At 43.9% G+C, this 26,583-nt stretch overlaps 1 protein-coding gene across 1 annotated transcript in view; it reads left to right on the top strand.

The window, feature by feature from the left end:
- LOC102957303 (acyl-CoA oxidase like) overlaps positions 1-26,583 on the top strand; it is a 114,001-nt gene that overhangs the window by 15,608 nt on the left and 71,810 nt on the right. Inside the window, exon 4 of the mRNA XM_042979846.1 lies at positions 22,416-22,512. Within this exon, the coding sequence (XP_042835780.1) occupies positions 22,416-22,512 (97 nt within the window). The remainder of the gene's footprint in view (positions 1-22,415; positions 22,513-26,583) is intronic.

Below are 26,583 nucleotides of genomic sequence, written 5' to 3'. Positions count from 1 at the left end.
AAGTATGGCTACTCTGGCTTTCTTTTGTTGACCATTAGCATGGTAGATGGTTCTCCATCCCCTTATTTTCAATCTGAAGGTGTCTTTAGGTCTCAAGTGGGTTTCTTGTAAACAGCATATAGATGGATCTTTTTTTCTTATGCATTTTGTTACCCTGTGTCTTTTGATTGGAGCATTGAGTCCATTGACGTTTAGAGTGAGTACTGAAAGATATGAATTTATTGCCATTATGATGCTTGTAGAGTTGGAGTTTCTGGTGGTGTTCTCTGGTCCTTTCTAATCTTTGTTGCTTTTGGTAGTTATATATATATTCATCTTTTCTCCCCTCAGAGAGTCCCCCTTAAGATTTCTTGCAGGGCTGGTTTAGTGGTCACAGACTCCTTTAATTTTTTTTTTTGTCTGGGAAACTTCTTATCTCTCCTTCTATTTTGAATGACAGCCTTGCTGGATAAAGAATTCTTGGCTGCATATTTTTCTGATTCAGCACATTGAATGTATCCTGCCACCCCTTTCTGGCCTGCCAAGTTTCTGTGGATAGGTCTGCTGCAAACCTCATCTGTCTTCCCTTGTAGGTTAGGGACTTTTTTTCCCTTGCTGCTTTCATGATTCTCTCCTTGCCTGAGTATTTTGTGAATTTGACTATGATATGCCTTGTTGATGGTCGGTTTTTGTTGAATCTAATGGGGGTCCTCTGTGCTTCCTGGATTTTGATGTCTGTGTCTTTCCCCAGGTTAGGAAAGTTTTCTGCTATGATTTGCTCCCATAACGCTTCTACCCCTATTTCTCTCTCTTCCTCTTCTGGGACCCCTATGATTCTGATGTTGTTCCTTTTTAATGAGTCACTGATCTCTCTGATTCTTATATCGTGCTCTTTTGCCTTAATCTTCCTCTTTTTTTCTGCTTCATTATTCTCTATAAGTTTGTCCTCTATATCACTGATTGTCTGTTCTGCCTCATCCATCCTTCCACTGCTGCATCCATCCATGATTGCAGCTCAGTTATAGCATTTTTAATTTCATCCTGATTATTTTTTACTTTTTATCTCTGCAGAAAGGGATTCTAATCTATTTTCGACTCCAGCTAGTATTCTTATTATCGTGATTCTAAATTCTGGTTCAGACATCTTGTTTGTATCTGTGTTGGTTAAATCCCTGGCTGTCATTACTTCGTACTCTTTCTTTTGGGGTGAATTCCTTCGTTTTGTCATTTTTGAAGGGAGAAAAGGAATTAATGAGGTAGAAAAATTAAAATTAAAAAATATTAAAATTAAAAAATTAAACACACACACACACACACACACACACACACACAGATCGAATAAATGATGCTAGATCCTGGGTGTGTTTTGGTCTGGGTGTTGAAAGTGGTTTGACAGAAAGTGGTTTTAGAGAAAAAAGGCGGGGAGGAAATCGTTTGAGAATTTGAAAAAATGAATACACTGAAGTAGACTAAAATGAGATGATGGGAGTAAAATAGAATTTGAAAAAATTTACACAAAAGTAAAGAATATAGTAGAAAAATTTTAAGAAAAATATTTTTAATAAAAATTAAAAATAAAAATGAATTTTTTCACTTTCTGTATTCAAGAAAAAGAAAAGAAACGAAAAAGAGAAAAAAAGGAAATGTTTTGAAAATTTGAAGAAGTGAATACACTGTAGTAGACTAAAATAAAGTGATGGAAGTAAAATAGAGTTTGAAAAAATTTACATAATAGCAAAAAATGTAGTAAAAAAATGGAAGAAAATGTTTTTAATAGAAACTGAAAGTAAAAATGAAGTTTTTCTGTTTCTGCATTCAAGAAAAAGAAAAGAAATGGAAACGACAAAAAAGAAAAAGAAAAAAAAGGAAATCGTTTGAAAATTTGAAAGGTTGAATACACTGAAATAGACTAAAATAAAATGATGGAAGTAAAATAGAATTTGAAAAAACTTACACAAAAGTAGAAAATATAGTAAAAAAATTAAGGAAAAATATTTTTAATAAAAATTGAAAATAAAAATGAATTTTTTCTCTTTCTGTATTCAAGACAAAGAAAAGAAGTGTAAAAGAGAGAAAAAAAAAGAAAGAAAATTGAATAGATGGACCTGCTAATAGATTGAAATAGGACTGAAATTACTTTGTTTTCCCCTAGAAGTCAGACTATGTAGCGCTTTATAGTCCATAAACTAAGTAGGCGGTGAGACTTGTGTTCTTGAGGAATGAGGTTGGCCCACTTGGGCGGGGCTCAGTGTAGCGGCTCCGTTCTCCACTAGATGACGCTGCTAGCCTACTGGGGTGGAGTGTTGTGGCACTCGTACGTGCATAGGTGCGTGCGCGGGAGCGGTGAAACTGGTGCCACCCAGCTACCCAGTCCCTAGTATTGGAACTCTTCTCCTTGATCAGCCATCGTGTACCCGTCTTCTGTCTTTAGCTTTTGTCCACTCCCCGCTTTTTCTCTGTCTATGACCAGGCCCCAGGCAGTACCTCTCTCCTGAGTTTTGTCTCAGATGCGACTGTTTTCCCCGACCCCTTACTTCTGAAGGACTGTGGCTTTGACCCGTTCTGCCCCTCTATGGGAGGGTCTCACCGAGCAATGGCCGAATGCTGGCTGCAACCAGGAACACTTGCCAGATCCTGCTGCTGCCGGTGCCCCGAGACTGCGGCCAGGTGCCAGCCCGCCCCAGAAAAAGTTTGCTAGATAGTGTAGCAGCAGCTTTTCAGGGATTATGGAAAATCACAACACACATCTGGCACCAGGCTTCACCCTTAATGACCTTGTTCCAGTACCAGTGAATGTGGCCGTTTTCTGGGGCTGCTGGGACCAGGTGGTTTCAACAGTCTCTACCAAATGTCCTTCCAGCAGTGGAACCGTTTTTCCGTGTGTGGCCCAAGAACCTCCCGGACCCCACCCTGTTCCTGGGGATTCGCCCTTCCTACCAGAGCACCACCAGGTATCGAGCTGCAGAGTTGCAACCTTTGCGCTCCCCTTGTTTACAGTCTTAATGGAATTTAAACCCACTCCTTTCTCCTTTCTCCCTTTTTAGTTTAGTCCCTGCAGCTGTTTCCAATTTTCCACTTTCTCTCCAGCTGCTTTTTGGGAGGAGTGCTTTTCCCGTATTCTCTGCCCCCCCCACCGCACCCCCCCCCTCAGTCTCTGTCCTCTCTCTGCTCGCAAAAGCACCTCCCTTCCCTCGCCTTCTTGCTCCCCAATTTCACTGATTTCTGTGGTTCAGGTTGTGCAGATTGTTGTGTTAATCCTCCAATCGACCTAAACAACATACTTAAACCACCACTTCTTGACTATATAATGACTATTATAGAAAACGAAGATCTCACTGCTGCATTTTCTTTGTCTATGCTCTGAAAATCACCGTGTCACCATTTTTGTTTAAATCACTATCCAGTATTCACATTGCTGTGACTATATAAATATTATTCCCAGCTGTGCCCCATAGTGCACTGTGTTTCATTTCCTTTCTTTTATAACTTTTTATCATTTTATCAGTTTCTCCTTTGTTCATTTGCTTAGTTTTCTATAAACTCATCACTGACACCACAGTTTGGTATAGAATGGTTACACTCCTCTCAACTTAGTAAAACCTGTAAGGTAATTGGCAATTCCACTCCCCCAGCCCCTGTGGACACATCCCTTCTGGAGACCTCCTTCTGGGGCTTCTGTCTGGACTGGCTTTCTATGTGTTTCTTCAGTATTATCTTACGAATTGCCTTTGAATCTCCTCTGTATTCCCAGGCTTTCTCTTTCTTAGTTACCCTTTGTGGAGTATGGCCACAAATTCCTTAATGCTACTCCCACTGAGAAGTGTGGTTGTGTCCCCTCCCCTTGAATCTGGGTGGCTTTGTGACTGCTTTGGCCCACAGAATATGGCTGAAGTGACAGCATGCTAGTTGCCAGGCTCAGGTCTGAAGAGACTGACACCTTTCACTTCCTGTCTTTTGAGGTCCTGAGCGTCCATGTAAAATGGTCTGCTAGCCTGTGGCTGGTCCATGGAGAGAGGCTGCAGGAAGAGAGGTGAAGAGTTGCTAACCATTCCCAATGGCTCCAGCTCTCAGCTGTTGAAGTCATCTGAGCTGGGGCTCCAGACACTGTGAAGCAGAGACAAGCCATCCCTACTTGTTCCCATGTGTCCAAATTCCCGATAGGAAGCAGAGAGATAGAAGAATACTGATGCATTGCTCTTTTAAGCCGCTAAGTTTTGGGGTACATTGTTACACAGCTATGGAGAACCAGAACAGTCTTTCATCTAATAGCTTCCTGAGAAAGAATATAAGAGAAGTCACTTTTGGAGATTTTTGAGATGTTTATGTCTGAAGATGTTCACCATCCAATTGACTGAATGTTCTTCTGGGTATAGAATTCTAGGCTGGAAATAAAATTTCCCCCCGATTTTTAAAGGCTTCATGCCATTGCTTTTGGCTATGTATCCAGCATTGCTATGAACAGATATTACCTCTTCTGCACCCTGACCTTTTATAAATGGCTTCTTTTTCTTCCTTTTGGAAGCCACAGCATTATGAGCATTCTTCTTTAGCACTGGGTGTTGCATCATTTACAGAGTGATCTGATGTGGGTGTCTTTTGCTTTCAGTGTGTCGGGCATGTAATGGGCTCTTTAATCTGGAAACTCACACTCTTCAGTTATTTGCACTATTATCTGGAACTCCTTTTGTTTAGATGTTGAAACTCCTGACCTTGTCCTTTGATTTTCTTATCCTTTCTTCCTTATTTATCATCTAATTCTTTATTTTTTTGTTCTACTTCCTGGGAGATTTTCTCTACTTATCTTCCAACTCTTCCTGAGTTAAAAATATCTTCTGTCATATATATTTTTTAATGTTTATTTATTTTTGAGAGAGAGAGAGAGCGAGCATGGGAGGAACAGAGAGAGAGGGAGACACAGAATCTGAAGCAGGCTTCAGGCTGTCAACCTGTCAGCCTGTCAGCTGTCAGCACAAACGTGGAGCTTGAACTCACGAACCGTGAGATCATGACCTGAGCCAAAGTCGGATGCTTAAATGACTGAGCCTGCCAGGCGCCCCTCTTTGTTCCTTTTTGTAATAACACCTGTTCTTGTCTTCTGATTTCAAAATCTCTTACATTTTTAGATGTTCCTTTCTATTCCTCTGCTTTGTCTCTGTTTCCTTTGGTTTTCTTTTTTTCCATTTGTACCTTTGACCTCTGATTTTTGTGTGTGAAGCTTTCCTTAAATGTCTAGTCCATCTTGGCTGTTTGCTCACAATAGGAGCAAAATAAAAAATACAAGTAAAGTTCTGATTGTAAACAGGCAGGGTTGCTGGCCACAGGCTTTCCTGATCACAGAGTAGCCCCTTTCAGTGACAGATCAGTATTACGTTTTGTTTTGGACAGAGTTCCTTTCTCCAGAAAGGACTCTTTTAGTTTTCTGAGGAATGGTGGGTAGAGGATGAAGGACAGACAGGTCATAATCCTGGCTGCCTAAAGTGACCGTGAGCAGGGCTGCTCCCTACATGACTTTAGGCTAACTAGAAAATGCTCCTCTCCTAAGACATTTGACTTCTGTTTGCTGGAGAATGCATGTTAACTCTGATTTTGTTAGAACAAGTCACTTTATAGCTATCTGGTGGGAAGTTGTCAAAGCTGCCCGTGATGTACAGGCCATTCCTGATGTTTGGTTATGTCCTCAATGTTGGTAAGTGGGGCCTCTGGCTGAGGGGTCTCCCCCTGGCCCCACTGTTCTCAGTGTGCATCTTCTCTGTTGCTCTCTCACGTCTCCTTCTCCTGACAGTGAACCTTCAGGCTGTGATGAGCTGGGGGAGGGGACTTGGAGCTGTCAGAGGTGCCTGGAGCCTCCAATCCCCAAGCCTTAGTGGAGTTCAGTTGTACCAGCTGGTTGACTTCCCGGCCCCATAAACTTGGCATTCTCTGTTCTGCGATGTCTGCTCCCCATTCACCTGCCTGGTCACTTTTTGGCTGCCAATATGTTGTTGCTATCCTTTGTCTGCTGTCAGTTTCTCTTCAGTTCTTGGTTGGCCCATGTGGGTAGTCACTCCTGTTTCGGGTGCGGAGACGGAAACACAGCTCACATTGGCTTCAGGCGCAGAGGCTGGAATTCAAGTGCATGGGTGGTGCTGTCAGGAGCCCAAGCATTGGGCTCTGATTGCCTGTCAGTCTCTTCGTAACGATGGCTTTATGGAGCACGTGCAAACCTCTGTTTGTTCTGAAACTGTCTGTGGGCTTACTAAGGGCGCTGCAGACTCCTTGGTCCCTGAGTGCTCTCCTCACCTCCTCCTTGGCTGCCATGGGAGAGTATTGACTCAACCTCTTCTTGACCCTTGAAGGATCTCAGGCCTTGAAGTCTGGGTTGTAATTAGCCCCCAAGGGAATTTCCATGTCCATCTTTCCAGTTCCCATTTACTTGCTTTTTTAAAAAAATTTTTTTCTGTTTTTATTTTATTTTTGAGAGAGAGAGCGTGCGCAGAAGGGGGGAGAGGCGGAGAGAGAGGGAGACACAGAATCCAAAGCAGGCTCCAGGCTCTGAGCTGTCAGCACAGAGCCCAACATGGGGCTCGGACTCGTGAACTGCGAGATCATGGCCTGAGCCAAAGTCAGATGCTTAACTGGCTGAGCCACCCGGGGCGGGGGGGGGGGGGGGTCCCGGTTCCCATTTACTTGTAAATGGACAGGTAGGAGGATAGGTGGCTCTCAAGGTTCAGCAGGGGACCCTGGCTCCTGTGCATGTTGTTTAGCCCACTGAGGGTGATTCCTACATAGCTGTCGAACGGGTTGTTGTTGAAGACGAGGGGTTTCCACTTTGGCCCCTGCAGACCATGTGTACCATAACGTTCAACCAAAAGCGTCCTTTGTGTGACCAACAGTGTCACCACAGCTGGAAACACAAAGCCCAGCAAGCTAGCAGACTCCACCATTCCATGGGCAGGGCACAGCCCTAGGAGGGCGTCAAGGCCTGCTTATGCCTGTCGACCACAGATCTAGCCATCCTCCAATGCACTTAGTTAAGTGGTGCTGCCCGCCCATTTCTGTTTCCTCAACCAACCTCTCTTGTGTCACTTCAGCCTCAGCACCTCTTATTCGCACCCCCCAAAATAATCCTCTTTGTTTGAGATTTCAAGTCTCCTTTCTAAGCCAGATGCCGTCCTGGAGGCTGGGATCACAATGATAGCCTGGAGCTATGAGAGCCACCCCTCGGGCTGAGCTGGTGTGGCACCCTCGGAGTCCTGGTGGGCAAGGTCGAGCCAGCAGCAGTCTCTGGCACGCATACCTTTACCTAGTGAGGGAGCATGTCTGAGTTTGTTGAAAGTTCCTATCTTTTGTCTTGGGTGATTGTACCTGTTCCTGTCTTCCGCTCATTTGGTCATATATCTCCTTTCACTTCCTTCCTGCTCCCTTCCGACCCTTTCCTCCTTACGTCCCCTTCCTGCTCCCTCCCTCCTGGGGACTTCCTCTCTCAGCCCACACACACCCCACTTCTCAGCGGATCCTGCAGAGAGACCCGCTTCTTGCTCCCCTGCCTTCTCACTGCCCCGGCAGCCCGTCCTGACAGAACCAAGGAAAGGTAAATGCTAAACCGAAAGCTTTCTACCGCAGAAAACAACCCTGCCGTCCCTGGGGAGGCAGGAACGGCTCTCTGGCCACCGGAGGTCTTAATGATAATGTGAGAAAGCTCTCTCAGTGTCACGCTGTTTGGGGACCCTCCTTCTCCTCCGGTGTCTTCCAGTCTAGAGGCTGAGCTCCTTGAGGGTAGGAACAGGCCGGATCCGTTTTGAGTGCCCCGTGTTTGGTGTGGTGCAGACGCTTACCGAAAGCGCGGGAAGGAAGACCGAAAGGAAGGATGGAGAGGAGGCATCTCTTCACCCGCAGTTACTGGCCGGCAGGCCTAGGATGCGGGAATGTGGATTGGCAATGCCTCCCGGGATTCCCATCACATTTCTGTCTCTGGCCGGGAGGATCTTTTCTCCCGCCTCCCTCCTTTCTCTCTCTCTCCCTGCCTTCTTTCTGCTACTTTCGTGGAGTTTGCCACTGAGCAAGTGTACTTCTCTGTGGTTGAGCGAACCCCACAGCTACAATTAAACCGCAGTGCTTAGAAAACCCTTCCCGTAGCGTTTTCTGTCACCCTTGTTGGTTCAGGGCCTTAGTCTTTGACACTTACCACAGGATGATTTAACGGTTTCTGTTTCCATTCAGGGTCAGGTCATCCAGGCTGTGCGAGGGCTCCCGGGGGTGGGTGGGGGCTCTGGAAGGTGGAAGGTCAAGTTGTGAGGCAGCTGTGGCACTTACTGGAAGACTGAGGGTTTCTCTTCTCGCTGCTTCTGGGGGTCTGTTCTTCACCGCTGCCTTTCATTTGTGCGAAGGCCTGGCAGTGGGTCCCGCCTCATTTCTTAAGGGAGACGGAGCGTTTTGATTTTTGCCATTTTCAACGAGAAGAGAGTGACCGAGGGAGTTTAACCTGGGCCAAGCTGGAGATGTCTCCCGAAGCAAAATGATAAAAGGGACCAGGACAAAAGAACAGGCTAGCGAAGCAGAGGCACCAGAGTTGATTTCCAAGTTCTTGTCAGTATGCACTCCAGAACGTGGGTGCCGCCCGGATAAGGCTCGGCACCAAGGATATTTCTTGTCAGGAGGGCATTCACATTTGGTATCTGAAAATGTGCTTTCCATTGCCCTAGAGCTGATTTTTGATTTAGATTTTGAGAGGAAAAAAATAACACACAACTGCTTTTTTAAAGTGGTTTTCGGTTTGTTGGGTTTTTACAAGGTTTTTCAAAAAATGCACCAAGATCTGTTTTGTTGTTATTATTGTTGCCTTGTTTCTTGTCTCTTTTCAAAATGGACTTAATTTTGGAATAATTTTCAATTTTTAGAAAAATTGTGAAGAAAATAGAGTTCCCGTATACCCCTCATTAAGTTTCCACTGTTGTCAACATCTGACACAACCATGGTACGTTTGTCAAAACGAAGAAAGCAGCACTGGTTCATTACTATTACCTAAATTCTAGACTGCATTAGAATTTTCTCACTTTTTCCACCAGTGTCTTACTTCCGTTCCAGGCTCCCATCCAAGATGCCACATTACGTTTTGTGGTCATGTCTCTTTAACGTCCTCTGACCTGTGACGGATCCTCAGTCTTCCCGTGCTTTTCTTGACCTCGACACTTTTGAAAAGCTTTGGTCGTGTATTTTGTTGAATACCCTCAGTTTGGTCTGCCTGATGTTTTTCTCATGTCTAGATGGAGGTTATGGGCTTTTGGGAAGAGTATGAGGGCGAGTACCCTTCTCGTCAGTCATAACAGGGGGTACATGCTATCAACATCAGCGGCGATGTTAACCTTGAAACCCCGGGCGGGGTAGTGTTTATCAGATCTTTTCATTGTAAAATGACAGTTCCCCTCTGCAAGCAGGTCGTTAAGCGCAGCCGACGCTCATGGGACAGTAGTAATGGTGTGGAGACAGGTGAAGCCCCACCTGCTAGAGGGGGAGGTAGCTACACAAATTATTTTAGGCTATTCATATCTTTTCCCTATGTATTTATTTATTTTAACTATTTGTATCACTATGGACTCCTGCAGATTTATTTTATGACTGTGTTACAGTCCAGTAGGACGTCATTCATTTTGCTGTCCTCGTCGTTCCAGTGTTGACCCCAGGGGGCTCTTTCAGTCGTCTCCTGTGTCCCCTTGACACGCCTCCAGCCTTGGGGGACTTTTTTTTGAAGGACTTCTTTACTTTCTAATACCGCAAGATGTTCCGGGCTCATCTTGTATTTTCTCTGCCCATTTCTCCAGTGAGCCCATGTTCCTTTTATTTGAGAATAGTTTTTAGAAACCAAGATCTGTCCTTGAAGGTCTCATTTTTACATAAGGAAATGATGCCCTACCATAATTCCCCTTTCTGGTCATCTACTTTCTTCCAGTTTTATATTTAAAAAATTTAAACATATAACGGAATTGAAAGACTTTAACACTGAGTTCCATATACTCACCACCTAGATCCTACCATGAACATATTATTGTATTTGCTATATTACATGTTTGTTCATTTACACCTCCCTCTATCCCCCATGATTCACTCTTGGGATGCATTTCAAAGTCCCCCCTCCCCCCAGATAATTCAGTGTGCATATCATGAACAAGACTTCAAAATGTGTTCAGGTGTTTGTTTTGTCGTGTTTTGCTTAAAATGCAATGCAATGCAAAAATCTTAAATGTCCACTCGCAGAGTTTTGACACCTGCATACGCCTATGTAACTCAAACCTCTTATCAAAATATTGAACGTTACTATCACCCCAGAAAGTTCCCTCATGCCCTTTCCACTCAATCCTTGCTTTTATCTTCCCAGAGGTAACCACTGTTGTGGATCCCCCCGCCCCTACTATGTTTTAATTTTGTCTGTTTTAGAGTTTAATGTAAGTGGAGTCGCACGATCTGTTCACTCAGCATATCTTTGGTGGTATATTAATTCAACGTAATCCTGTGCAGCAGTGAAAATGAATGAGCCACAGCTGCGGTAGATTCCAAAGATAAATCTCACTAGCCATGTGGAGCAAAAGAAATGAGACACAAAAGAATACATAGAGTCTAATCTCATTTCTGTAATATTCAGAAGCAGTCAAAAATAATTGATGGAGTTACAGGTCAAGAGCGCAGCCAGCAGTGGGCAGGAGAGAGGGAGTAATGACTGAGAGGGAGATTACGAGGAGATTCTGTGTGCTGGTGACATAGTGTGATTTTCTTTGACGCGGATGAGGATTATATAGGTGCGTTTTCTTTGTGTTAATTCATTAGGCTATCATTTTATGACTCATGTCTTATTCTTGGTGTATTACATATTGTTAAAGTGTTTTAAAAATAAGATATTAGTTCCTGCCCGTCAGTTGTGTGTATGTGTGTGTGTGTATGACAATGCCACGTGTATTATTTATCGATATGTCACACATGACCTCAAAACTTAGCATCATAAAAAGTAATATGTATTATCTCACCTGGTTCCTGTGGGTTGGGATTTCAGAGCGTCTTAGCTGGGTGGCTCTGGGTCTGTCATGAGGTTGCACGTAGGACTTCAGGTCTGAAGTCCTATGGAGGTTTGACTGGGGCTGGAAGATCCACTCTCAAGATGGTCCACCCACATGACTGTTGGCAGGAGGCCTCAATTTCTCCCCGTGTGGGACTCTCCATGAAGCGACTTGAGTGTCCTCATATCATGGCAGCTGGCTTCCTGCAGAACAAGTGATTCGAGAGAGCTCAGCATAATGTTTTCTAGGTTAATACACGTCATGCATGTGTATCAGTAGTATATTCCTTTTTATTGCTAAGCAGTATCCCATTCCATGGGATCACAGTTTATATAATAAATCACAGTTTATAATAAATCACAGTTTGTTTCTCTGTTCTCTTAGTGATGGATACCTGGGCTGTTTCCAGTTTGGGGCTGTTATGAATAAAGCCGATTTGAACGTTCTTCTACAAGAATTTTGTGAGCATTTTGTTTCTTTTGGGTAAATATCCAGGAGTGTAATTGTTAAGCCATAGGGTAGATACATGTTTAATTTTATGAGAAGTTAACAGGCCTTTTCCCAAAATGATTGTATCATTATATATCTTCACAACAAAGTATGAGTTCGGTGGCCCCTCATCCTTGTTAGCATTTTATTTTGCTTTATTATTATTTTTTTCTAGCCATTCAGGCAGATGTATAGTGGTATCTCATTACGGTTTTAATTTCCATTTCCGTGGTGACCAGTGTTGTTGAGCACTTTCTCGTGTGCTTATTGGCCATTTGTATATCTTCTTTTATAATTTGTCCATCTTCTTTTATAATTTTTCTTTTTTTTCTTAAAAAAAATTTTTTTTAACGTTTATTTATTTTTGAGGAAAGAGACAGAGCCTGATGGGGAGAGGGACAGAGAGGGAGAGGGAGACACAGAATCGGAAGCAGGCTCCAGGCTCTGAGCTGTCAGCACAGAGCCCGACGCGGGGCTCGAACTCACGAACCGTGAGATCATGACCTGGGCTGAAGTCAGACGCTCAACCGACTGAGCCACCCAGGCGCCCCCATAATTTTTCTTTTTTAAAAGAATGTTTATTTATTTATTTTGAGAGAGAAAGAGCATGAGCAGAGGAAGGGCAGAGAGAGAGAGGGAGAGAGAGAATCCCAAGCAGGTTCCACGCTTTCAGTGCAGAGCCCGACCTGGGGCTCCGTCCCACGAACCGTGAGATCATGACCTGAGCCCAAACCAAGAGTTGGATGCTTAACCAACTAAGCCACCCAGGCATCCCTCCTTTAATTAAAAAAAAATGTTTATTTATTTTTGAGAGAGAAAGAGAGAGAGAGAGAGAACACAAGTGGGGGTGGGGCAGAGAGAGAAGGGAACAGAGAATCCGAAGTGGGCTCCTCACTGACAGCAGCAAGCCCGACGTGGGGCTCACACCCACAAACCCCTCAAGGTCACAACCTGAGTTGAAGTCAGGTGTTCAACCGACTGAGCCACCCAGGCACCCCCCCCCCCCACCCATTTCTCCTCTAGAGTCAGATTCTCCCTGTAACTCTCTCCTCTGACAGCCACCGATCTATTCTTCAGCACTATAATTTGTCCTTTTGAGAATGTTATAAAATTGGAATCATATAGTATGTGCCTTTTTTTTTTTTTCACTCGACACAATGCCTTTGAGATCCATTCAAGTTGTCGCGTGTACCAGTGGTTCACTCCTTTTTTTGCTCAATACCACCTTGTACAGATGTACCACACTTTAGTCCCCACTTGGGGGACATTTGGACTGTTTCTAGTTTGGGGCAGTCGGCAAGTGGCTGCGAACATTCATGTATAAGTGTTTGTGTAAACAACGGATTTCATTTCTCTCGGGTAAATACCTGCTATGGGATTGCTGAGTTCCATTTAACTTCGTAAGACACCGTCAGCCTCTTCCAGAGTGGCTGTACCATTTCTTATTCCCGCCACCAGCAAAGGAGAGGTCCAGATGCTCGACATCCTCCTCAACACTCGATACAGTCAGTATTATTTATTTTAGCCATTCTAATAGGCGTTGATGCTTATTTCTGTATTTATTTATTTACTTTGTACCTTGTAGTTTGCTCTTGATTGCACACGTGAGACTTCCTAGACAGGTATCTGACTTCTGCTGGGTGTCTAAACCCCCCGCCTCTCCGAGGGAAGATGACATTAGTACCTCGTTTCAGTTCTTGCTGGTGGCACATGCTGGGGCAGAGGGTTTCAAGCTTGTTCTTAGTAATGGCACCGTCTTCCTTCCAAGCAAAATCCTACACAGAACACCAGTAGATAAGTCAGGTGATGGTGGGACTGCTGGGGGCAGAGCTGGGCCCTCTGTGTACCCCCACAGCTGTCCTCATGGTGTCCCACAGCTCCTAATCCTGACACCCACACCATCCACCCAGGGCCTGCCAAGGCTCTTAGTTCCACAGGGCCTCTGTCCGCAGTCTGAGGCATGGAGAATAATGTTTGCCATATCTTCGTATCTTACGGATTGAAGAAGACAGAGAAATTATGTATGTTGAAATACCGCAAAATAATCCTGGTGGATGATTTATGCCCCATTGTTATGCAAAGAGCATCTGAGGTGTGGCCTATGAAAATTGTTAGGTGTGGAGATTGATATTTAAAGACTGAAAGCGCACAGTTATTCATGTTGTGTAGAAATTTGGAGAGTTTCAGGGTGGGCGCTATTCTTAAAATCCCGTTTTTTTCCATTGCCGAGGTGGTTACTTTTTTTTATTGAAAAGTGTTAGGAATCTAGGTATTTTTATTAAGATAGTCAGATGCTCAAGGTTTCAGGCAGTTTCCAAGACTTCTTCATCCTGCTTTAATTTCTTTCTTGCCTAAATGCCTCGTGGTGGCAGTTCAAATGAAGAGCAATTGCCATCTAGTGGTCATTTTAAGTGCACAATTTAAAAAATTAATACACATTTAGAGAAACCTTTTATCTTTGCCTCCTTCCCCCCCCCCCGTTTTTTTTGTTTTGTTTTGTTTTGTTTTGTTTTGTTTTTTGACAGAAAGAGAGCACAGGGGAGGGGCAGAGAGAGAGAGAGAGAGAGAGAGAGAGGGCGAGAGGGGGAATCCCAAGCAAGTTCCAAACTGTCAGCATGGAGCCCACTGTGGGGCTTGAACTCACGGACCATGAGATGATGGCCTGAGCCAAAATCAAGAGTCGGACGCTCAACCAACTGAGCCACCCACGCACCCCTAAAATATTTTTTTAAATGTGTTTTTTAAAAATACATCTCAATGTGATTGAAAAGTCAGAAGACATAAAAAGGTAGAGTGCTATTTCCCATTTGCCAAGTTTCCCCCATTTCCACCCCACATACACAAACGGTCAACACTGTTAATAGTTTCTGTGTGTCCTTGAAGAGAATGACAATAGCAACAATATATATGCAAGCAAATATGTAGTCTTCTCCCCCTGCTGCTTTTTAACAGTAAAAGTAATATATTCACTTGTTTGCACCTTGCTTTTTTCATTTAAAACGTATCTTGATGGGGCGTCTGTGTGGCTCAGTCTGTTGAGCATCTGACTTCAGCTCGGGTCATCATCTTGCGTTCATGGGTTTGAGCCCCATATCGGACTCTGTGCTGACAGCTCGGAGCCTGGAGCCCGCTTTGGATTCTGTGTCTCCCTCTCCCTCTGCCCCTCCCCTGCTCGTGCTCTGTCTCTGTCTCTGAAAAAAAAAATGTTGAAAAAAAATGTTTTTTCTAAAACTTATCTTGGCAATTTCCTTATGTTGGTATGTAGAGAGATCTTTCTTTTTCTGTAACAATCTCATTATACGGATGCACTGTCCTTCACTCAATCACTCATCTTTTAGATGCTTGCAATGTTGTGCTGCTGAATTGCTGTTTCGGCCCGTGTAATATTATACACATCTCTGGTAGTGCGTTTTGGGAGTGAGGGTGTGCAGGGGAATGGGGTAGACCTCTCACTGAAATGTCTAACTTGTCTCTATTGAGGAATGTTCTTTAATGTCTCTTGATCCGCATTTTTCTTTTTTGAATACAGAATTTCTTCAACTTAGGTTTTAATAGTTGGGAACTATTTAAGAGTCACCCAGTTTTCTTGAGTTTATTTTATAGTTTTTAATAATTTGTCAGGTGCTTTGGCCAGTGTGTGTAGTATCTGTGCACGAACCATCCTCACTTGACCTTGCAGTATGTTTTATTTTTCTGCACAGACTGACACAAAATCATTACTAAAACTTGACTGCTATGAGATGCTTAGTGTCAGTATGAGCATGAAGCTTAATTTTTTTTTATGTTTATTTATTTTTGACAGAGAGAGAGAGACAGAGCGTGAGCAGGGGAGGGGCAGAGAGAGAGGGAGACACAGAATGTGAAGCAGGCTCCAGGCTCCGAGCTGTCAGCACAGAGCCCGATGCGGGGCTCGAACTCACAAACTGTGAGATCATGACCTGAGCCGAAGTCGGACGCTCAACTGACTGAGCCACCCAGGTGCCCCTGGAAGCTTAATTTAATGCGAGAATAGATGTGAATTAAGAAAAATTTTTGAGACAGAGAGAAAGAGAGAGAGAGAGAGAGACAGACAGACAGAGGCAGGCAGGCAAAGGGAGAAGTTGTGGGGAAGGAGCAAAGGGAGAGGGAGAGACTCTTCAGCAGGCTCCCCACCCAGCGTGGAGCCCGACGCGGGGCTCTGTCTCACATGCTGAGATCATGACCTGAGTCGAGATCAAGAGTTCGGATGCCCCACAACGTCCGAGCCACCCAGGTGCTCCCAAAATTTTAAAATAGATGAATAACAACCATTTTATCAAAAAGTGACTGGAATGGAAATGGGAAGAAAATAGCCAATACTTCTGTTCTAGAATCTTGTCTGTGTGACCCACTTCATGGCATTCCCATAGACTTTACTGTGTGGTCTTTGTAGTTTGAAAGGTCACTTGATCCACATTTTTCTTTTCTTTTCTTTTTTCTTTTCTCTTCTCTTCTCTTCTCTTCTCTTCTCTTCTCTTCTCTTCTCTTCTTCTCCTTCTCCGTCATCGTCGTCGTCTTCTTCTTCTTCTTTTTGATTACAGAGTTTATAATGAATAAATACTGGAGTTTATTAAAAAAGAGGATCCATAGCTTATGTGATTCTATAACTTACTCCTCACATGTGTAACGAAATCCAAAGGATAAAGTTTCCGGAAGGGTAATTGCTGAGTCAAAAAGTAGGTACACTTGTAGTTTTGATAAATAATGTCTAATTGCTGTACATATAAATCGTACCGATTTATACCTCTCTCCCTGCCTCCCCTAGGCTAGCACATAAGGGCATCTGGTCTCCATAACCTTACCAACACAGGGTGCTACCAGACTGTCCAGATTTGTTCACATCATAGGTAAAAATGGATATTTCAGTGTAGTTAACTTTTATTGCATATGACAGCAGAGAGTTAAAAATATATTTGTGTCATTTGTGTTCCTTATTCTGTGGGCCATCTGTTCAAATACTTTGCCTACTTGTTGGTCTGTTTTTAATGAGTTATATAGGAGCCCTTTAATTAGGGAGACTGGCCCTTTGCAATGACGTCAGTAATAAATATCTTGTTGCATTTTGTCCTTTGTCTTTTGACTATTCTTACAGTGTTTTGCCATGCAAAAGTTTTTGTTATTATGTAGTCATGTGTATCAGTTTTCTTTTCTTTTTTTTAAGTTTTTATTCATTTATTTTGAGAGAGCCAGAAAGAGAGTACATGCAAGCTGGGGACGGGCAGAGAGAGAGAGAGAGGGAGAGAGAGAATCCCGATCAGGCTCCTCACTGTTAGCGTGGACCCCACTGAGGGGCTTGGTCTCACCAATCGTGAAATCATGACCTGAGCCGCAGTCAAGAGTCGTATGCTTAACTGGCTAAGCTACCTAGGCTCTTCCAGTTTGGGGGTTGCTGGAGGTAAGCTGATCTAGAATGGCCTTGGATGAGACAACCAGGCTCTTCCTCACATGTCTCTCAGTTTATACCTTGCCTCCAGATGGCAAGCTAGCCCAGGTATGTTCTTAGATTAGCTCAAGCATATTCCCATGGGATTGCACAGGAGCAAGGGAGGAAGAGAAATGGAGTAGCTCTTTTTTAAGACTTTTCTTTCTTTTTTAAAATTTTTCTTTGTTTTTGAGAGACAGAGAGAGACAGAGCACAAGTCGGGAGGGGCAGAGAGAGAATGAGACACAGAATCCAAAGCAGGCTCCAGACTCTGAGCTCTTAGCACAGAGCCCGACGTGGGGCTCGAACTCACAAACCATGAGATCAGGACCTGAGCTGAAGTCGGACGCTTAACCAACTGAGCCACCGAGGCGCCCCAAGTCTTTGCTTTTCTCAAGTCTACCAATATCTTAATGACCAAAGCAAATCATGTGGCCAAGCCCAGATTCAAGGGGTGAGGAAGTACAGTCTGCCTCTTTAGGAGAACTGCAGTGTCAAAGCGCAGGGATCAGAGGACATCTGGCAAAGGGGCCATTAAAAGAGTCAATCGAACACGTGTATCACCTGTACATAGTTTTATCTGTTTCTTTCAAATTTTAATTTCTCGAATTTCTTTCCTTTGTCAAATTGCATTGGCTAATACTGCGGGAGTAATGTTTAACAACCTCTGAACGGTTTTTTTCAGAGCCCAGATTTTGGATTTATTAGTTATTACTTTTTCTGTCTTCTAACTGATTGCTTTTCTACTTTTCCTTTAATAATTTATTTTTTCTCCTTTCTTTTAGTTTAATTTTTTTTTTCTAACTTCTTTAGTCAGCTGCTCAGCAACTGCTGGTAACACCCTACCCTGATCCCTTCACCAAACCTGTATACTCATCTCGTAGCTACTGTCAGTGTTGACTGATATCAACTCACAGCTGAACTTACTGGGAATTGTCCTGGACTCATGGGAGTTACTGTCCCAGGAAATGCCTGAGGTTATGCTTTCTGCCCGTGATTGAATGACAGGATGGGACAAGTCCGTGGTGCCATTTATACTCCAGCCTGTCCCATCGAATCAGGCTAAGGCTGGACTTCTGCCGAGCCCACAGTTTTGCAAGCTCCCTGTGCTCTGTGTGCTCTGAAGGTCTGTCCTCGCTGATGCCCATGAACCCCACTGCACACCCACACTGCCAGTCGCCAGTGGCTTGCTTCCCCCGCCTGCGTTCCTAAAGATAGTCTAATATTTGCCCAGCAACTCTAGACCCTTTTCACATCCTTCAGCTAGGGAGAACAGGCTTTTCTTGGAGTATTTTTTGTCTCTGCCTGCTGGAAATTCTGGGTTAGAAGATTCTAAAGCATCTTGTGCAGCATAGACAGGAAACAATAAGGAGACTCAGAGAATCCCCTGACATGCCATTCCTCAAGCCCTGAATGCCCTCTAGGTGGCCTGCCTTCTTTGCACCTATCAGAATCTTCCTATGTTTGTTTATTGCGTACGGTTCACGGGTTTTTTCCTTTGTAAGAGGGAGAATCTGGGAGAAAGAATGGGGCTATTTCATGCTGGCAGAACCAGAAGTCCTCCATTATGTAGAATTTCCACCAATAGACATAAATAACCCTAAGCTCATAGATGATAGTAAAATATGACAAAATAATTAGGAAGTGATGAGTTTGAGTCTTTATTGCCTTTATTTATAAATGTAATTTATTGAAGTGTAACTTCATATAAGTTAATTTTTGATAATGGCTGTGTTTAAAAACCAGTTCACAAAAATTCTTTAACATCTAACAGTTGCATCCCATGAACTGATTTAAGCTGGCTTTATTACACCACTGGTTCCACTTAACATACAGATAATATTTGGTCACAATTTTTTGACCAGATCTTTTTTCTGGTAGTGTTTTGCCTTGTTAATGGATTTGCTGCTCTTTTTCTCCACTTTTCTTATAGGATCATTGTATCAATTCTATGCTAGTATCTTTTTATTACTTGTAATTGGATTACTTGAATACAATTGGATGATTGCTGGCCTGACCTTTTCTTTTCTATTCTTTTCTTTTCTTATTTTATTTATTTAATTGTTTTTTAAAATTTACATCCAAATTAGTTAGCATATAGTGCAACAATGATTTCAGGAGTAGATTCCTTAATGCCCCTTACCCATTTAGCCCATGCCCCCTCCCACAACCCCTCCAGCAACCCTCAGTTTGTTCTCCACATTTATGAGTCTCTTCTGTTTTGTCCCCCTCCCTGTTTTTATATTATTTTTGTTTCCCTTCCCTTATGTTCATCTGTTTTGTCTCTTAAAGTCTTCATAGGAGTGAAGTCATATGATTTTTGTCTTTCTCTGACTGACTAATTTCACCTAGCATAATACCCTCCAGTTCCATCCACATAGTTGCAAATGGCAAGATTTCATTCTTTTTGATTGCCAAGTAATACTCCATTGTGTGTGTGTGTGTGTATACCACATTTTCTTTATCCATTCATCCATTGATGGACATTTGGGCTCTTTCCATACTTTGGCTATTGTTGATAGTGCTGCTATAAACATGGGGGTGCATGTGTCCCTGCGAAACAGCACACCTGTATCCCGTGGATAAATGCCTAGTAGTGCAATTGCTGGGTCGTAGGGTAGTTCTATTTTTAGTTTTTTGAGGAACCTCCATACTGTTTTCCAGAGTGGCTGCACCAGCTTGCATTGCCACCAACAATGCAAAAGAGATCCTCTTTTTCCGCATCCTCACCAACATCTGTTGTTGCCCGAGTTGTTAATGTTAGCCATTCTGACAGGTGTGAGGTGGTATCTCTTTGTGGTTTTAATTTGTATTTCCCTGATGATGAGTGATGCTGAGCATTTTTTCATGTGTCGGTTGGCCATCTGGATGTCTTCTTTGGAGAAGTGTCTATTGATGTCTTTTGCCCATTTCTTCACTGGATTATTTGTTTTTTGGGTGTTGAGTTTGATAAATTCTTTATAGATTTTGGATAGTAACCCTTTATCTGATATGTCATTTGCAGATATCTTCTCCCATTCTGTCAGTTGCCTTTTAGTTTTGCTGATTGTTTCCTTCGCTGTGTAGAAGCTTTTTATTTTGATGAGGTCCCAGTAGTTCATTTTTGCTGCTTTCTTTGCTTTGCTTTTATCTTTTTTTAAAGTTTATTTATTTATTTTGAGAGAGTCAGAGAGAACATGAGTAGGGGAGGGGCAGAGAGAGAGGGAGAGAGGGAGAATCCCAAGCAGGCCCCACATGGTCAGTGCGCAGAGCCTGATGTGGGGCTCAAACCCACAAAACCATGAGATCATGACCTGAGCTGAAATCAAGAGTCAGACACTTAACCAACCACCCAGGTACCCCTGGCCTGGTTATTCTAAGAGGTTTCAGGGTTGGGGAGCAGGAGAAGTTGGGATGGTGGTTCAGGGTTGTCCCTTTTCATAACATAGAACCTTTTCCCTTCCTTGCTGCCACAGAGATAGACTGCTTCTTTAACACATGGCCTGTCCCTGTGATTCTGCACACTGCCCGGACCCTAAACCTGGCTCAGGGACCAGCGAGCCTTCTTACCTGCTAGCTCATTGCCATCCTTATCTTGCTCTTCCAGATTAAAGCTCCAAGTTAAACATCTCAGTGTGTACGTCTTACATTAGGAAGCGCATTTTTGCCAGTGTGTTTTAAGATTTGCCACCATTTGGCCCTTGTGCTGTGATATCTCTTTCTGTGGTTCTTCTTTCCACCTCCTCCTGCCCAAATCCTGCATCAATTCAGATGCATTAGCAGGTATTACCTCTATGTGAGTATCTGGAGATTTTTTCCTGACTCCTAGTTTCATTGAAAATGGAATTTTTGTTTTCTGTTCTCCTGAGGGAAAATGTTGATTGAATGCAGTAATGTGTATACTGAAATCCTCACTAGTGGTTTTCAGATCAGGTCTGCTAGCTGACTCATAAAAAGAAAAAGAGAAGATTCTTCTGTTGGGGAGTTTCTGTGTCCATCTGGCATTCTGGGGGGTGAGTGTTGGCATTTATTTTACATTCCAGGATGAATGGTGGGTCCCCTTGAATTTTTTGTTACCTGCCAGCTGAATGGATGGGAGAAAGTCAAGATAATCAGATTGGTTCTTGTTTGGTCTGAGGCAATCAACCAGCAGGTATTTAGGAAATGTGAGACACTGTGCCGGTCCAGAGGGCTAGACAGTTCAAGACTTGGACCCTGCACCCATGCAGTTTGTATTTCTTGTTAGGAATGAACTTTATATAGGGATAGTATATGTATTTGGCATGCCTTTTGGGACATACATGGGAACGCTGTCTCCAGGATCTGGTCATGAAACTATAGGAAGAAAATAAGTTTAATGGAGCGTAGTGTGGCCAGCCTTGGGTTGGGTGCTGAGACTGTAAAAATGGATCTAACAGAGTTTAGGGGGGTGGGGTGGTAACTAAGGGTATGAATGGAGGTTAATACTATTGAGCACTTACTATATATATGCAAGCACTGGGAACTGGGATAAGCATTTGAGGTGACAATCCTCTGAGTTATGTGCAATTATCATTCCCATCTTCCAGATGGGAGGATGGAGGTACTAGGAAGCCAGGTCACTTGATGTTGGTCACACAGAACCAAGGGTCAAACCTGAATGAGGTTTCTTCCAGGCTCAGGTTATGCTTTGCATTTAAACATTTTAGATGGAAGAGTGGAATCTCCCCCTCTGTGTCAGTTTAGGTTTGTTGAGAAGAAGCAAATGCCAGGATGGGACTAGATGAGTGGGTGACTTATGGGAGGGGCTGGGGTCTGTGAAAGATAATGTAAGGGAGCTGGAGGAGGTGGAGAGAAGCTTCAGAGTGTGTGCAGGCAGGGATGACACTGTGGAATGAGAGAGAAGGGCACAGTGCAGTTATAAGAAAGTCTCAGTGGGCCAGTGTCAGAGGGGGGTGTCCTGACATAAGTTGCCTGTTGGGCAATAATGGCCTTGATCTAGAACGTTACCCTACTCAATCATAGCTAGGAGCAGGCAAGAGGAAAGTAGCCTGGGGTGAATGCCACTACTACTTCCAAGGTATGGCAGCTGGAGCTTGTTTGGAAACTGCTCCCAACTCTGGGTTCTCTTGAAGGAAACTCTAAGTGACAGTCCTCATGGCCAGTACAGTCCACCCCTTGTACCACACAGGTCACTCTCTTCTCCCCCCCTCTCCCTAGTAGCTGCTCTTGAGTCATTTTGGGTACATGAAAATCTTTTGCACCTGAAGAGGGGATGCTGGAGTCTTGTTTTAAAGTCACCCTGTCAGGAAATCCTTCTGTCTTTCATTCCATTTGTACCCCACTATATTGAATACATGGTCTATGTTACACACATAGCTGGCCTCCTTTGACCTGCAGTATCACGTAAGAGAGGGAAGAGGTGTAACAAAGCTGTCTGCTCTGTCACATCCCTTGGTCCAAAGGCTCTACTCAGAGTCACCAAGTCAGTGCCTTAACACTCATTTTGTATCTGTTCTTCACAGGTATGATTTAAGTCTGGATGAAACGGGAGCTTTGACATTTCAGAGAGTGCAGTTTGTCATGGGTCTACCTCTGTTAAAACGTGCAATTCAGGAACAGGTATGTTTCATTGTTATTTTGCTGTGATGTGTATATGAGTGAGACAGAGAGACAGAAAGAGAAAGAAAAATATTTTTATTTTTGTTGTTTACTTCTGTGACATGTGGAAGGACGTTTATTTTGTCCCAGGGAAAACTGTCATTGGTATGGGGAAATGCCTTCTTCAGCCCCTTTTTTCTTTCTTTCTTTAATGTTTTTTAATTTATTTTTGAGAGAGAGAGAGAGAGAGGGAGTGGGAAGGGGCAGAGAGAGAGGGAGACAGCAAATCCGAAGCAGGCTCCATGCTGTCAGCACAGAGCCCAGTGCGGGCATGAATTCACGATCCATGAAATCATGACCTGAGTGGAAGTCAGACATGTAAACAACTGAGCCACCCAGGTGCCCTTTCAGCCCTTTTTTCCTGCCCCACTCCCCCGTAACCTAATTGATCTCCTTCCCTTGGCCCACACATTCACGTCTCTGAAGATCACAGGCTAGGGAATTGGGGACTCAGCAGAAGTAATGACATATTTGTTTGCAAAAGAAATGTAATTTGGGGCGTAAATTCAAATATCTGAGAAATGCAATGAACTAATTTGATAGGCTTTTAAAGCAGTTAGACTTGTCCAAAATGTATGAGTCTTGTTTGTCTAAACATTGCCATTCTAAACTCAGTGAAATTATTTTAGTCAATTTAGCCTCATTAAAAAGAAAGAAGGAAATAAAGAATATGTGATTAGAGAACTCCTTCATGAAGTGAACATTAGGAGCTGTATGTTTTAGCCGAGTTTAAATTGATTTCCAGGGGCGCCTGGGTGGCTCAGTTGGTTAAGGATCTGACTTCGGCTCAGGTCGTGATCTCAGGGTTCATGAGTTTGAGCCCCAAGTGGGGCTCTCTACTGGCTGTGCAAGATCCCACTTCGGATCCTTGGTCTCCCTCTCTCTCTGCCCCTCCCCCCCATCCCCCCCCCCCGCGCTTGCACTATCTCTCAAAAAAAATATTAAAAAAATTGATTTCCATCCATTTCATTCAACTCCATAGCTTCCTTAAACCTAACACTTTCATTAAACAAAACAAAACAAAACAAAACTCCTAGTGAGACCCTAGGAAAGGGGCTTGAATGAGGAATAAGCTTCAGGAACCTATCCTGCAGTGAGCCTGGCTCTTTCCTGCCCAGTGCAAGCTGTGGAGGGGAGTCTGAGGACCGAGGGGATGGAGGTCTTCCCCATTCTGGAGGCCATTGAAGGCTTGTTTCTGTGAAATGTGGATCAGAGCCAGTGGGGGACCTGAGGTGAATAGATCACCACCCTGCCACCCCCTGTGGTTGGCTGTCCTGAGCAAGGACAGACCCAGGATCATCTTGTCAAAAGGTAGAGCTTTGGCACCCCCTGTGGGAGTACTGTAGCCACCTCCGAGGTGACAAGGGCACACTTAGAAGGACAGCATGTGGAAAGAAAATGCCCACATAACAGAGGGAAGCATGCTTGCAAAGCCTGAAAAATCATTTCATACCAAGCAGTTTGGCAAAGTGGATTTTAAGCTAGTAAACTGCCTCTCAGTTGAGCATACGTTCAGAGCTGTGAATATAACCGGCAAAGAAAAAAGACAAAAAGCAAAAGACCCCAACCCTCTTCGATTTCAGCCACTGTATGAGTGAGAGTCTGGTCTCCAGTGCATCTGGCATGGGGCTAGATGGAAGGTGAAATCTTGACACGTGGTCAGTCTCCTCTTAATCAGTCCAATATGTCTATAGCCTCACTCAGTGTCAGTATTCAAGACCGGATGTGACAGTTGATCCCTTAATGAAGTTTACTAATTGCCGCTCATCCTACTGAGTCTGAAGGATTAGCCTGTGTAATCTTGCTCCTGCCGAAGCTGTTGATCCCTGGATCCAATTATCTTGCTGTTTCAGTGGCTCCTTCCGTGGTCTTGGGCAGCCTGGACAACCCTGTCCTGGTTGATTAGGTTTATTCCTCCAGGAGCCACAAGATTGGTCCCAGACAATCCCTCCGGTTCATTTCTGTGACTTACTTCAGCCCATTTGGCGCTTTTCTCTGCGCGAATTCGCAAAAGCCAATGAACCTGAAGGAAATTAAACTAGTCGGTCATCAGCACAGCAGGCTCATCTCTTTGGGTGGATGTCACGAAACTCAGCGGCACATCTATTTTTGAAGGCTCTCAAATTCTGCCCTGTAAACAGCTGGAGGAGCTGTCCACGTCCAGTAATTCTAGAAGGAGTGTTACATGATTCATTCTGCCTCTTAATAAAAATATTGAGTCATGGCTATACTGCCTGTTCAGAGAGCTTTCCAGGTCTTTCCATCCTTCCCTGGCCCCCGTTTCGTGTTGCTGTTAACTTTTGTGGATGATCCGATGAGCTCCAAGGCAGAATGCTGTGTGGAATGTGTAATGATGATGTTCTTGAGGACAAATGAGGAGTGAGTCTCATTCGTTCCAGGTCTCTATGGACAGGCCACCGGCCAAGAATAAGCCATTAAAATGTTTCCACTCTGTGTTTTCCCCTCTGCCATCTGCAGTAGATTTGAGATGTCCTAATAATTTCAAAAGGAAAAAACAATATCCGAGTCTGACTACAGAGTGTGTCTGCACACGCACAGTGTGAACATCGTTGCACCTCGCTGACTTCTCACGTGCCCGTTTCTGGTGATGCCACATTTGTGGCCCTAAGCCAACTGTCCTCTTCTTCCCCTGTGGAAATCCTGGGTGGGGGAAGCCACCGACTCCCTGTATTTCCAGAGTTGGGGAGACAGAGGACCTAGGCGGGAGATCTACTTTATGGGAACACTGAAACTGGGGTCGACTGAGGCTGACGGCCTGCACCAAAATCACCATACCCAATAATGACAGCTCAGACTTACTGAGTACGTATTTAATGCCAGTCACTAGCACCAAGAACTTTAAATGGATGATCTCACTTAATATCCACAACATCCATAATGGTGTTTCCAGTTTACAGATGAGTAAATTGAAGACGGGTAATTGGCCCGAGGTTATACATCTACTAAGTTGTATATGTAATGAGTGGAACACAGATTTGAACCCAGCTGGTCTGCTTTTTGAGCCCACTTAAACCTGGCCGTTCTTATCCCTGGCCGCACATTAGAATTGTCTGGGGGAACTTTCCAAACTCCTGCCGTCCAGGCTTTCACTCAATCAATCAGTATTTAAATTTCCCAAGTGGTCCAGTGTGTATCCTGGCTTGAGTACTGCTCTCTTATCCTTCTTTCCCAAGACTCTGCTGTCTACCCCAAATTGTTCCCATTCAGCACTTGGTCTCTGCCAGTCATGTTTCAGGGCTGACTTATAGGAATGCTCTGTCCCAATGTTTCCTTTCCCCAGGAGGAAGACAGTTGGGATCAAGCTGTTCCTGGCTAACAGGAGTGAGGAGTGAGGGCAGATATTTGAATAATGGAGTACCCATTCCATGCCTGCGTTGCCTCCCCCACCCCAACATCTTCTCTCTCATCCCGAGTTCTGCTTGTCCTCATCCCCATGACCCACATGGGTGTTGGGCATGGCAGCGTCATTATTATTTAAACCCGTGGCTCTGGAAGTATGGTCTGAGGACCCGTGGGGGTACCCAAGACCCTTTCAGGTACTACCTGAAAAGTAGATGTCCAACTACGTGTGTGTGACACCAGATTTTCATCATAACCTTCAACCAAAACAACATATGGCAGCAGACTGAGCGCAGAAGCAAATATGAGAGTTTAGCTGTCTTTCGTTAAGCCAGATGCTAAAATAATTTGTAAAAATATAAAACAACGTCATTCTTCTCACTGATTTTTTTGGTTTGGGAGTTCTTTATTTTTTTAATGTTCTCTTTCTTTCTTTCTTTCTTTGTAACTTTATTTATTTAGAGATTGAGAGAGAGAAAGAGAGATTGCGCAGGGGAGGGGCAGAGAGAGAGAATCCCAAGCAGACTCCACACCATCAGCATGGAGCCCAATGGGGGGCTTGAACTCATGAACTGTGACATCGTGGCCTGAGCCGAAACCAAAAGTCAGGACTTTAACTGACTGAGCCACCCAGGCGCCCCTTTTTAAAGGTTTTTTAAAAAACGTTTATTT

This window comes from Panthera tigris, chromosome A3 (genome assembly GCF_018350195.1).
Source record: "Panthera tigris isolate Pti1 chromosome A3, P.tigris_Pti1_mat1.1, whole genome shotgun sequence".
NCBI lineage: Eukaryota > Metazoa > Chordata > Mammalia > Carnivora > Felidae > Panthera > Panthera tigris.
The sequence above is the reverse complement of the archived record's forward strand: the minus strand, read 5'-3'. Positions and strand labels throughout refer to the sequence as shown.